General features: G+C 55.9%; 1 protein-coding gene across 5 annotated transcripts in view; it reads right to left on the minus strand.

Moving 5' to 3' along the window:
* Positions 1-7,900: 7,900 nt before the first annotated feature.
* The window catches only part of HDLBP (high density lipoprotein binding protein), a 40,747-nt gene continuing 35,902 nt past the window's right edge, over positions 7,901-12,745 (minus strand). For all 5 annotated transcript variants that reach the window (XM_074912756.1, XM_074912757.1, XM_074912759.1 and 2 more), the window contains 3 exons: positions 11,607-11,723; positions 11,029-11,157; positions 7,901-10,319 (listed from right to left, as the gene is read on the minus strand). In XM_074912756.1, the coding sequence (XP_074768857.1) occupies positions 10,233-10,319; positions 11,029-11,157; positions 11,607-11,723 (333 nt within the window). In that variant the 3' untranslated portion in view covers positions 7,901-10,232. The remainder of the gene's footprint in view (positions 10,320-11,028; positions 11,158-11,606; positions 11,724-12,745) is intronic.

Below are 12,745 nucleotides of genomic sequence, written 5' to 3' on the forward strand. Positions count from 1 at the left end.
CTTGTGTCTGTTATTTCTGGGGGAGGCTTTGCCAGAAAGTGTTTGCAATAGGCTGAAGCCGCTTGGAGCCACTTTCTGACTCTTGTTGACTCTGTGACACACCTTCAGGTTAGTAATGTCCCTGCAAAAATGACTTTCGGATCCAGGTGGTCTGGAAAAGTGGGAACAGATGGTGACGGTGTTGATGTGGGGAAGAACCTTATCGAGATGCCCATCCAGGTTATGGGATGTGAGTCAGTGCTGAATATCAGCTTGTGGGACTGGGGCCAGGGGCCTTTCTGCCGTGATTTTATACAGAGGGCTGAGGACAAGCAGCGTGCTGTGTGTGCCTGGGTGAGGCTTCCATGTTTAAATGTGCTGGGAGCTGGAAAAGGGGTTAAAAGGAGGGAGATACAGACTTAACGGATTTTGCTTGAGGAGCTGAGGGGTCTAGCCCACACCTGGAGGATTTTTTACTGGTGGTTGTGGCTTCAGCTGCCTCTTGATTTCCCAGGATTTGTCAGAGCAAAGTCCAGCAGAGCCTGAGGCGTGTTGCTCCTCCAGCCCGGGCTGAAGCCGAGGCTGCCGCGGGAATCGGGGCAGTGCTGGGTGTGGCCTGTGCCCCGCAGTTCCTTGAGGGGCTTGTATTGAACTCACTGCCTGAAGCTCAACAGACCTGGTTTTTTATTGAAAACGAGTGGACTGCTTTAGAAAGAGCTGTCAATTTAGCACAACTTCAAGCATGTCCTTCATCTTACAAATGCCGTTGAGGTCCCTTGGTAGAAACTCATTATAAAGCCCACCTGCCTGGAGTGCCACATGCGTGGGCTGCAGTTCTGGCAGCGTCAATCTAATGCAGTTACAGAATCACAAAATCACAGAATTGTCTCAGTTGGAAAAGCCCTTGTAGCTCCTCCAGCCCAACCATGACCCTCACCCTGACCGTTCCCAACTGCCCCAGATCCCTCAGCGCTGGCTCAGCCCGACTCTCCAACCCCTCCAGGGATGGGGACTCCCCCCCTGCCCTGGGCAGCCCAGTCTGGAGAGGAGCAAGTCAGAGCCCTCTGTAAGGAGCTCAAAAGGGCTTTGTACTGATGTGGGAGGAGACAGCGAGATACCACCATGTAGTGAAAGCTGCCACTTGTTTGACTGCTGTACCACTGCCTGTTGTTAGGTATTTGATCTCTGCTGAGTGACAGCTGTCATCTTCAACTGTCAGTGCCCACTGGAGCAGTCTTTATTTGTGATAGGAGTCCTTAAGCACTTTTGCAAATGCAGCCTCTTGCGGTATTTAGGAATTAGTTAAGACTGTCCTGTGGCCAATGTGTTTGGCATTGTCTTAGCATTGTCATTTGCTTGTTATTAATACTAAATTAATGCAGCTGATATTAATATATCAAATATATTAAGGCTTCTGGTCAGCAAGTTAAGGGTTTGGTGGCACTTTATTATGGATGGTGTTTGCACTCAGGAAGCAATATGATCATGTCCTGCTTCCACTAAATATGATGATGTGGCATTGCCATCCCTCTGCACCCGTGTTTGATCTGGGCAATTGAACTTCTTACTTCCAGTGCCCGGAAACCCCCCTGGAAGCACTTGCCGTCCGCCCTGTGTTTGTCTAACAGCCGTGCCCTCGGTCCGGGGGAACAGCCGCTGCCCAGGCCAGGTTAGTGCAGGATTTGCAGCAGGCACGGGGGAGATTTCCACATGTGCCAGCCAGATGGGTGAACCTGTGAGGTATCTGGGAGACATTGCCAACGTGGCCCACGGCGCTCACAGAGGAACAGAGCAATGGAACGTGTATTTTAAATATGAAAGCTGTTCAAGGGATGTATAGGTTTGCCAATTCTCTGGCAAAAAAAAAAATTCAAATTCTGGCTGCTTTTTAAGGAAGCAGATCCCTCTGCTAGGGGTTGCACCAGAGCCAATAGCGATGGGGTGTCTGTGTCAGCAGGAGATGTGCTGGTCACTGCACATCAGCCTCAAAGGTTGTGCTGGGCCACCACCCATCAGCACTGTGTTCCTCTGCTGCCCTCTCAAACAACAGAGAACTAGAACAAGAAAAAAATGGGAGGGGTGTTCAAAAGTTTGCTGGTGGTGGTACTTTGATTCATTCTAATGGAACGTGGATTTGAGTCTTTGGGAGAGTGGGGTGAATCCCTTCTTCTTCAGCAGGAGGTCAGTAGTATGCAGTAGAACAGTGTGGCCCTGTGGAAGCTTTTGGAGCTTGGAGCTTTTCAGGACATACCTGTGTTCCCTCAGGCTTGCATCACTCCAGCCCTCCTGGAGGGTCTGACCAGGTCTTTGAGCACAATTCAGTGCTGACTAGCAACCCCTTTGACCTGATAGGAGTTGCAAGGGGTGTAAATGAATCTAGAATTTGCCAAGAAGTGTGGAAGTTTCGACAGGGTTGGTTGAAGGTGACCAGGGGGACTGAGATGCTGGAAGGGAACTGGGTGGAGGTTGGCACCTGCACCTCAGCTCAGCAGGTCTCTGCCCCAATTCCTGAGCACACTCCTGGTTTTCCAGGCCCTCAGCACATCCTCCCAGTGTGACTATTCATGTTTGCTGCGATCCCAGATGCGTATTGCGGGACTCTTACTGGTCGTCAGGTGCCTGGTGGTTTTTCACAGGGCCACCTTCCCAGGAATGACTTGGCCTTTTCTAGGAGCCCAGCTGAGGACATTTTGGGTGGTGCAACATTCAGAAGCTTGGGCTCTTCATGGCACCTTTATATCTCTTCACAATCCGAGCACATTTTTATCCTAACACTAACCAGCCCCTCCCGTAGGTGCAAGAGGCCCAGCTTATTCCAATGACTTCCTTGCTTTGAGGGTTTCTAATGCTTTTAGCTGAAGTTAGCAGATGTCTTCCTCCTCTCCCACCGATGCCCAGAAGAAGCTCTTGTACCAGAAGAGCTCTGCTGGTGGACGTTCTCAATGTCTTCTGCAAAGGGGTGCTTTGCTCACCTTGCTTTTGGCCAGAAGAACATGGGGATTTGAGAAACTCGGGCTGTCTGGCATTTCCTCCTGTACACCACCTGTCTTGAAAGTAGCGATAAAGAGCCACAGCATCTCTGAGGAGCAGCATGACGTCATTAGAAAGGCCAACTCCATTTCCTCGTTGTTTAGCAACAAACTCGGAGCCACAATGTAAAAGACCGTGGCTTATGGGCATGTCATGTGATGGTGGCAATGAACCGGGCCAGCCCTCCCATGCAGATCTGGAGAAATGGGGACACATTTACTCCACTCTGTCACCGAGGGAGCTGGTTTCCCTGGCTGACGTGCAGTCCCCACTGTTGGCGGTGCTGCTGGTGGCTTTTTTCCAGCATCTCTGGAGTGCAGCCAGAAAGTCAACTGAAACACAAACATCTGACTCAAAGGAGCACAAAACTGAACCAGCATCTTTGCCACTGATCAGTAACAGTCTTCATGATAACAGAATATATTAATGAAGGGCACATGGAGATTCCCAGGCTCCTTTTTTAGGTGGAGGATGCACTGGAAGAGAACTGTTTCCTTTCGCTGCATGTGTGATGTCCTCCCTGCCTGGTTGCTGTTCGTGCTGCTGTGACACCATTCTGGCCCCCCCACCTCTGCAGAAGGTGTTTTTCTGGCTCGTTATTCAACTCCCATGTGTCTGAGCCAGTGTCAGACATTGCATGAGTTTCCCATCTCCTACCTTGGCTTCTTGAGGTGTTTCCAGTTCCAAAACTGAGAGCTGGGGGAGCTCATTTTCTGCCATGTGTTTTGGGCACGGCGTGCTTGGGCAGGGACTGGGCCTGGTCAGGGTTGGCAAGGGTGTCCCTGGCTTTCTCATCACGAGGTCACACATGCTGGTGGCCATGCCTTTGAGCTGGGTTGCCCCGTGGGGAGGGTAGTGGAAAATCCTTCCTCACCATGACGGAGCCAACTATGGAGAAAACACACAAGGGGAGGGGGAATTTTTCCCCACCGTGTCTTTGGCCGAGGTGGTAGAGGGGAGGGTTAGGTGGTGTTGTGTGAAGGGAGCTGCTCTTGGCTCGGTGGCCACAGTGGCCGCCTGCAGGACTCATGCTCCCCAGCCATCTACACGGGATGGCTCTCGCCTGCCACAGTGGTGGGGGTGGTGCTGGTCATCGCTGGGCATTTTCCTGATGTTCAGTGATGCACCTCTCTAAGCGCTCCAACCTCACTGCCTGCCCCTTCCCCGGGGTCTGGCACCCTCCACACCTAGGATGGTGGGGAGGAGGGCAGGGGGTGCCTGAACCCCAATGTTCTGACGCTGGCTGGCCCAGGGCTCAGCCACAGCACTCAGTGAAAAACTGCTGGAGAAGGGTCCAGTGGGGAGCGGTGGGCAAGGCCGAGCCCTGACAGGCTGCTGGATGCTCCTTCCTTGCCCATAGGCAGCAGATCTGTGTGAGCGAAGAGCAGGACTGGATGTGTCTCCTCTGCAAGACCCGTCCCTACTGGCAGCTCTCCAAAAGCTGCAGCATGTTCATGGCGAGGTCCTGGAGGGCAGCTTGAGGCCAGGGTGACCTCCAGCCCAACGTTAGCCTATGCCAGCCCAGTCTGCCTCCCCACATTGGCCCCTGCTGCCCCAGTGCTTCCTCTCCCACCCATCTTTCCACACCTCCCTCCGTGGCAAAGGTTCTCAGGTGGCCCCTGCCACCTTAGCTCCTGCCTGCCCCATGGCTCGGGGACACTGAGCACCTGGCACTCACCATCGCTCATCCTGTCCCTCCCTGCTCTTCCTCCCAGTCCTGTGGTTTGACTTCCTCACCATCTTCATGGCAGCCTGTCCCCTGGCACCCCTCTGCCCTGCTCAGTGACTGGGTAGAGACCCACCTGGATGACCACAGCTTCATCGCCGAGTACCGGCAGCCTGTGGCTGTGTGGGCACAGGGCCTTGGCACCTGGTTCTCCATCCTGGAGGCCATCGCTTGCCTGGCCATCATCAGCGAGAGGGCTGCAAGCAGAGTGGGGGGAAAAACTCCTTCGGCTGCTTGCAAGGTGCTGCACGACGAGGGGAAGTGTGGTGCCCGGGGTGGGCCCATCTTTGCAGCTTTGGAGGTGCAGCTCCAGCCGCAGGTGGTGGGAATCCACCACCCACCCGGGCTTGGTGTGACCCTGCGTGGGTTTAACTGAGGGGTGAGAGCAGGACTCAGCTCTGTCAGCAGGAAGCTGCAGTCTAAGGCCGAGCACCGCTTGTGTCTGCTTTGTCAGGCTGAGGGCAAGGCATGGCAGAGGGAAGGCACCTCAGAGCACAGGGCGCAGAGGGGGTCCCACTGGTGGGGCTGAGGCATCCCCTGGCTGCAGCACCTGCTGCAGCACATTTCCCTGCTCCCAGGCCTTCCTCATCGCTTTCACCTCCCATTTCCCACCCCATGTGTGCTACAAATACATCCACAACAGCAGCTTGTGTGGCTGCATGAACTTCACCTTGGCATATGTACTGTGGGACTCTGTCCTGCAGAGCAACACCACGTGCAGGTGGGAGCCCCCCTCCTGACTCGTCTGGCCTCTCTCCTCGTTTCCTTAGCTTTGCATTTGCTTTGCTCTGCAGCTGCCACAGCAAACGCTTTGTTTAGCACAGCAGCCTTTAGGCAGGTCCTGGGTGTCCACTCCCTTCCCTCGGTGCCTGGGGCCCTCGCTCATCCCAGGGCCGAGCATGTGCTGGATGTGCCCCTGTGTGGGGTAATGCGGGGGGGTCGCTTGCCTGGCCTGACCCGGGGCTGGAGCAAAAGCTCCTGTCATGGAGGGAGATGCTTTTGCAGTGGAGAAAGTGCCTGGGTGCCGGCTGGGGCTGGCCCAGGGCTGGTTTTGCTGCTCACCGGGGCAGAGCTGTGATCAGAGCAAGCTGGCAGCAATGTGCGATGGTGACAGTCACAGCTGGGCTTTGCTCCCACACATACAGAGCCTTTAGCAGCTGGGATGGCAACTTGACCCTGACTTACTGCTGACCACATGTTTGGGCTTCCCCCTTGTGTTTGAGGTACCAGCTGCCAAGCCTTGCGGGGTGGCCCAGGGCACGGTGCAGGCGGGGGGCGAGGACCTGTCGCTGTGGCCAAGCTGGGCATCCCCGCTCACTTCCAGCACTTGGTTTTCTTCATTGGACGTGTGGCTGGTACCCAACATTCCTGAGCCTGTGGAGGTCAAGGTGAAGCATGAACAGTACCTGGCCAAGGAGGCCCTGGCTGAGAACAAGGCAGGCTGTGGCAACTCTTCTGCCTCCTCCTTTAAAGTGTTCTTTGCCTTAAACTTGTGCAGAGGCACAGGCAAGCAAGAAGGCAGCTCTGTGAGGAGTTGCAGCAGCTCCTACTAGTGCAAATACTGGCTCCCTTTGACTGTGCTTTGGGTCCTTTTGGAGAGATGGGATTGGATGTCAGTCAGAGAGGGACCTGGGGGTGTTGATTGACAGCCGGCTGAACAGGAGCCAGCAGTGTGCCCAGGTGGCCAAGAAGGCCAATGGCATCCTGGCTTGTGTCAGCAATAACGTGGCCAGCAGGGACAGGGAAGGGATCTTACCCCTGGGCTCGGCCCTGGTGAGGCCGCCCCTGGATGGGTGGGTTCAGTTTTGGGCCCCTCACCCCAAAAAGGCCATTGAATGACTCGAGCGTGGCCAGAGAAGGGCAACGGAGCTGGGGCAGGGTCTGGAGCACAGGTCTGCTGGGGAGCGGCTGGGGGAACTGGGGGGGTTCAGTCTGGAGAAGAGGAGGCTGAGGGGAGACCTCCTGGCCCTCTGCAACTCCCTGCCAGGAGGGGGCAGAGAGGGGGGATGAGTCTCTGGAGCCAAGGCCCCAGCGCCAGGCCCCGAGGGAATGGCCTCAAGCTGCCCAGGGCAGGGTCAGGCTGGCTCTGAGGCAGTATTTCTGTGCAGAAGGGGCTGTTGGGCGTTGGAATGGGCTGCCCAGGGCAGGGGGGCAGTCCCCATCCCTGGAGGGGTTGGAGAGTCGGGCTGAGCCAGCGCTGAGGGATCTGGGGGAGTTGGGAACGGTCAGGGTGAGGGTCCTGGTTGGGCTGGAGGAGCTTCAAGGGCTTTTCCAACCCAGATGATTCTGGGATTCTGTGACAAGAAGCAAGGCCAGTGTCATGGATCTGGCTGCAGGCAGGGACTGAAAAACCGAGCAGTTTGCCAGCAGCTGGGCACGTGGCATGCCCCGAGGCCCATGGCACGGTGCCGGGACTGAAGGGCTGCTGGCCAGCTCCTTCTGAAGCCAGCCCGGAGCCACAGGGCAGCAAGCACAGCCTTCCTGCCTGGCTGGCACACGGGCATTTGGGGACAGCAGGGAAGGACGCAGCCGGCCCTGGGTGCTCGTCCAAGCCTGTCGGTGTTACCGCAAGGTAACCAGTGCTGCGTAAGCGCCCTGGCAGAGTGAATTGGAGGCGTTGGCCATGTCACATCCCTGGGCTGCACTGAGCTACCCCAGGGCAGCGCCCGCCCACCACAGCTGCGCGGCTGGTCAGGGCAGCCACAGCACGGCTGGCTCCTGGGACGGCAGCAGCAGGCACAGGGGAAGGGCCGAGGTGCTGTCGGGAGGGGGAGAGTTACGGCAAGGGCGGGTGAGCTGGCCAGGCCCTGACCGCAGCACGCAGCCCCCTGGCCACGCTGGGCCCAGCGGGTGGGCGCAGTGCAGCGGTGCCAGCCACAGAATGAGGCGAGAGGCCCCGCTTCTGGAGAAGACAGGGAGGAGGGAGTGGGCTGGTGTCTCCCTCTCCTGCCCTCCACCCACAGCGGCCCCAGCAGCACCTCCCGGCTGCCAGCAGGCCGCTGCCTCCCCAGTCTCTTGCTGGGTGAGTCCCGCCTCAGGCAGGGCCTTGCAGCAGCGCAGGCTCATGTGTGCATCTGGAATTCCTCAAACCAGGCCAAAGCCCGCCAAGCGGGGACAGCCTTGGACCTCAACCCACCGGTAGAAATAATATCCGTGACACTCCAAGCTGTTTCAGGTTTTATTTTAGAATTTATAAAATTCCAGTGTCATCCATACTCATGAGCCTTTTTACATGTTTGCATATAGTCTCCAAATTCCAAAGTTAAGGCCAAGGGATCATTGCTATGGAAACGTACAATATGGAAGACGTCAAAGAGAGGAAATGGACACATGCCACAGTCTGCTGCGGAAGGAGGGTGGAGGGGGACAGTACTAGGTACAATCACTTCATGACCTTCTTTAGAGTGGAGGGTGGGGCTATGGGGCACAAGCCCAGATGGTGGTGCCCCGAATGGAACTCAAGCCTAGCTGTGCAACTGGTGAGAGCACGATGGGGCATAAAGAGGAAGAGGGGGGCGATAGGCTTGGTGACGTAGGACAGACCTAAGCTACAGGGGTAATAACCATTTTCTGACAGACACAGATGGGAGGGTGTCACCCTAGTTCTGTCTAACCCACCCTGTCTCCTGTTCTGGAGGCAAGGCCACCCTGTCCTTCAGGGGCAGACAGGTGCCCAGCAACGGGCCGTGGCCAGCTCCAGCCGTTTCTCAAACTTAAGGAGAGCACTGTGAGGTTTTGGTTCAACTTCTGCATAGCAGCCTCTTCCAAGAAGAGCTGGCACTGGAAGGAGAAGCGTGGGCATGTCAGGCATGCCGGACAGAGGGAAAGGCAAGAACGCCGGGCTCAGCTTGCCAGAGCTTTGGGCCTTTGCTCCACGAGCAGCACTAGAGAAGAGAGGCTAGGGACTCCTGCTTGTCCAAGAGCTGAAGCAGCTGGGATAGAGGAATGGCTCAGACTACAACCTCTGTAGGACTGAGGCAGGGGGAGGGAACACAGGAACCCCACACTCCCTGCCTCCCTCCACAAAGACGTGGTTTTCCTCTTACTGGCTGGAGGAGCTTAGACACAGCTCCCTTCGAGCAAGCTGTGGCAGGGCCTAGGCGCCAGCGGCCTGGAGTACAGAGCATGGATCACCCTCTACTGCCCATACGATGGAGGCCTCGGGGAGGGCTCAGCACCCCACGCCATCAGCCCCCCAACACTGTCAGAGCAGAAGCCTAGCTCACAACCTCCGCAGCCAAGGGCTGGGGCAAGGCTGCACCTACGGCCTTGAGGCCGAGCCCTGTTCGAGCTCAGCAAGCAGCCCTACGGCGCTCTCTGATTCACAGCCTGCCTCGTCACCACCATGCTCAGCTTCCCTCTGGAGGAGCTCCCACAGCCACTCGGAGACAAAAGACTCCTCTCGCTTCTCCTCCACACTTCTGCTCTGGGTGCCAGGGCAAGAGCTGGAACAGCTGCTTACCCCCTGACACCAAGAGGCCACCATCGTACTGACTTTTGAGGTAGAAAGAAGGCAACAGTAACAGGTGTCCCTACCGCTCATGCCTAGATGCTGCAGTGTTAGCAGAGGACTACAGCTTCTCAAGGCTGTGCTTCCCACCAGCTCCTCCTGGGCCGTGCCACCGCAGCAACCTTGGCCGACCCCAACGTGTCCCCTGCGGTGGTGCTGGCTGGCCCTGCCTGCCCGCGCTGTGGTGTGGGGAAGGGGGAACAAGGGAACTAGGAGCAGGGTCTGTCCTCACACCCTGGAAGACTTGGGGCTGTGCACGGTGTGGCGCAGGGACGCTGCTCTCAGAGGTGTTACCTGACCACGGTAGCCATACATTGTTCTGGTCCCTTCCATCTCTGCTGCCTCCACAGCCTACTGAAGGTTTTGTTCCTTTAACAAGCAAGTTTCTGACCTTTTAGATTATTTTAAGCTCTCCCCACAGTCAGCTATCAGCATTAAATGAATTTTTGGCAGTTAAAAGGAAAAAAAGTTGATTGCACTCTACAAAGGTAAGGTAAGGCCTGGGATAAACACAAAGGAAAGAGGGCAAACGTTTTGGCTTTAGAAAGTCAAGGAAATTTATTTCCTGAGGTCATGAGACAGGAAGTAGATTCCTAGCCACAGTAAAGGAGGTCTCCTAATGAAGGCGAGAATGCCTAGTAAGACATGCTCAAGAGAGCAGATTACTCTGCTAGCGCTTGGGAAGCTGCAAATCTTAGCCACTTTGAGTCAATTATGAAGTTTCTAACAAAAAACACACACACTTAGTGTTTGAATCTGAGTCTTGTTTCAAAGGAGGAAAGAATATCCATCAAGAGATGAGGGTGGGTCCTAGCCACGGTGATAGCTGAGGGGAGCAGGATAGGGTCTAGCACTCCAGACACCATTAGGAGACCTCTTGGGGCAATTGACTTGTGCTCCAGCCGCTGGGTCAGATTTCAGACAGGAAGTATTTGTGGCAGGTTAGTGTCAGGTCAGCAGGCTGGAGGAGTTTCTGCTTCCAGGTCATTATCGTTTGGGTCCCCAGGGAAGAGTCTTGGGGGCCACTTGAGCCCCAAAGCTGGGGAAGTCTTCAGAACTGCTCATATCAGGGGCCTAGAGCAAACAAAAAGGGAACAAGTTAAGCTCCTGCCCTGCTGTGAACCTGCACAGTGCGTCCCTGAGCATTTTTGAGGTCTCATGAGCAGAGACAATGGGCGAGGGCTGGAAAAGATCACTATGTGCTTAGGACTGCCCAGGGTGGATGGTCAAGCCATCTAGAGATGACATTTAGGAGGACGCAGATAGGCGCGAATGGCAGCTGGATCAAGGGCTCCGAGGGTCCAACCTCAGTAACTCGGCCACTGCAGCGGGGTCAGGCCAGGCCTGTAGCTGTGCCGGGGCAGCTGAGGACAGAGCTGCCCCACGTCCCAGCTCACTGCTCCCAGACAGTTCTGTGCTGCTGCAGCTGAAGAGCCAGAAGGTCCAGGGCCCCATTCCTGGCAGGACACTTTCTGGTAAGGGTCCTCCATTCCCCAACAGCTCCACAGCAGGGCAGTCAGTGTGGGCACGATGGTTGGAAGGAAGAGAGCACAGTGCTTTAGAAGCTGGAGAGGCAGAGTCCAGGCCTACTCTCAGCTTGCACAGGCCACAAGGAGCACAAGGGTCCTTCACTGCTTTCTCTGCTACTAAGGGAGGAGAATGCTCTGTTTCCCCATGCTCTGTTTCCCCAGCCCTGACAGGAGGGCTGGACCTCAGGGGAAGTCCTTGGCAGAGGGTGCCACACACCCCATGTCCCCAGGCCCGTAGCAGAAGCAGCACTCACCTTTTCATTGTTGACAGTGGCCCAGGGGGCATCTCTCACCACAAAGCCCTTGGATGGGGCCTTGGACTCTTCATGTGAAGAGGGCTTCATATACACCTGCATCGCCTCGTTGTCCACCACATCCGCAAGCTGCAGTGACATGGCCCAGTTGGGGGGGGATCTTGACAGTTCCTCAAACTGGTGTTAACACACCTCCCCCCAACCCGTCCAAGGTCACCAGCCTGTTCTACCACGACGAAATACAGTGTTTCTGCACTAGTCTGAGGGCCACCGATCCCTAACCGATGCAAGCCGCAGCAAGGCAAGCACGTACATCCCGATGGTGGTCCAGCGTTCTCATTCACTGCCGTGCCCCGGGCAGGGGGACCGGCCCTTGCGCTGCCTTGCAGATCACAGCCTGGGCTCTGCGCCCACCTGGCCCGAGGGGCAGATGCAGACGAGGGCCGACTGCTGCCGGCACAGGGCTCAAGTTCTCCAATGCAGTGGTAGAAAACACCACATGGAGATACTTCAGACATCCAGCTCTGCAGCAGAGGAAATCCTTGCTAAGCCCCTGCACAGATTTGCTGAACACTTACATATTCCTCTTCCAAGTTCAGGATGTGATCGATAGCTTCTTCCACATTCTCTGGGAGTCCTGTCACAGTCACACAGTTGGGGTCAGGAGCTCCACTCTGGGGAAAGCGAATATCCACCTGCAACACAGGATGGGGCTTACGTATGCACATCTGAAAATCCACAGACTCCCCATCAATTGTTGTTAGGTTAGATTCACAGAAAAGCCCTGATCTGTTCACTGCTGCAAGTCTGTTTAGAATCAACATAGTTCAGACACTGGGGTGTGCACTAGAATATACCTGGCCCTGAAGCCTGTCCGGTTCCCCTGGGAACAGGCTTTGCAGTAACAACCCATCTTCCAGCAGTCCCTGCTGTTCTCACTGCTCAGAGGCCTGCTGCCTTCTGTGCAGCACCTGCAGCAGATGCAGAGCAGGGCTGCACTTCCAGACAGTGTCCTCATGCTGCCGCAGGCATTTTCACCATCAAGCGATTAACACGAAATACAATAAGCTTTCTGTCTCCTCCAGAGACAGAGTAATCCTGGCTGACAATCACTTTACGGTGGCTTAGTGTACCCCATACACTGAGCTCTCTCGCAGTTTGCCTTCCAGATGGGTGCAGGGAAGCCACACAAGACAAAACCAAAGGCTGCTTATTTCAGAACCAAACAGCTTGTTTCAACAACTGAGCCCAGCCAGCATCACAGAACCATAGAATGGTTTGGGCTGGAAGGGACCTTAAAGCCCATCCAGTCCCAACCCTCCCTGCCCCGGGCAGGGACACCTTCCACTAGCCCAGGTTGCCCAAAGCCCCGTCCAACCTGGCCTTGAACCCTGCCAGGGAGGGGGCAGCCACAGCTGCTCTGGGCAACCTGTGCCAGGGCCTCACCCCCCTCACAGGGAAGATGCAAGTCTCCAAAGCCTCATCACTCTGGATTCACCTTCACTACTGCCCCTGTAATAAAGCATGCTGCTACTGCCACACACAGTCAGGGACAAAGGTCCCTGCCCTTCCCAGAGTCAGCTGATCTTGCCAAATCCGGAGCCCTGAGAATGTGTCAAGATTCCCAAAATCGAGGGAATCAACAGTGGCCTAGAGACAAAGAAATACAGAGGACTTCCTTGAGTTAAGCTCAAGCTGAGGGGGTCTGGGCACAGTC

This window comes from Athene noctua, chromosome 8 (genome assembly GCF_965140245.1).
Source record: "Athene noctua chromosome 8, bAthNoc1.hap1.1, whole genome shotgun sequence".
In the NCBI taxonomy this organism is placed as follows: Eukaryota; Metazoa; Chordata; class Aves; order Strigiformes; family Strigidae; genus Athene; species Athene noctua.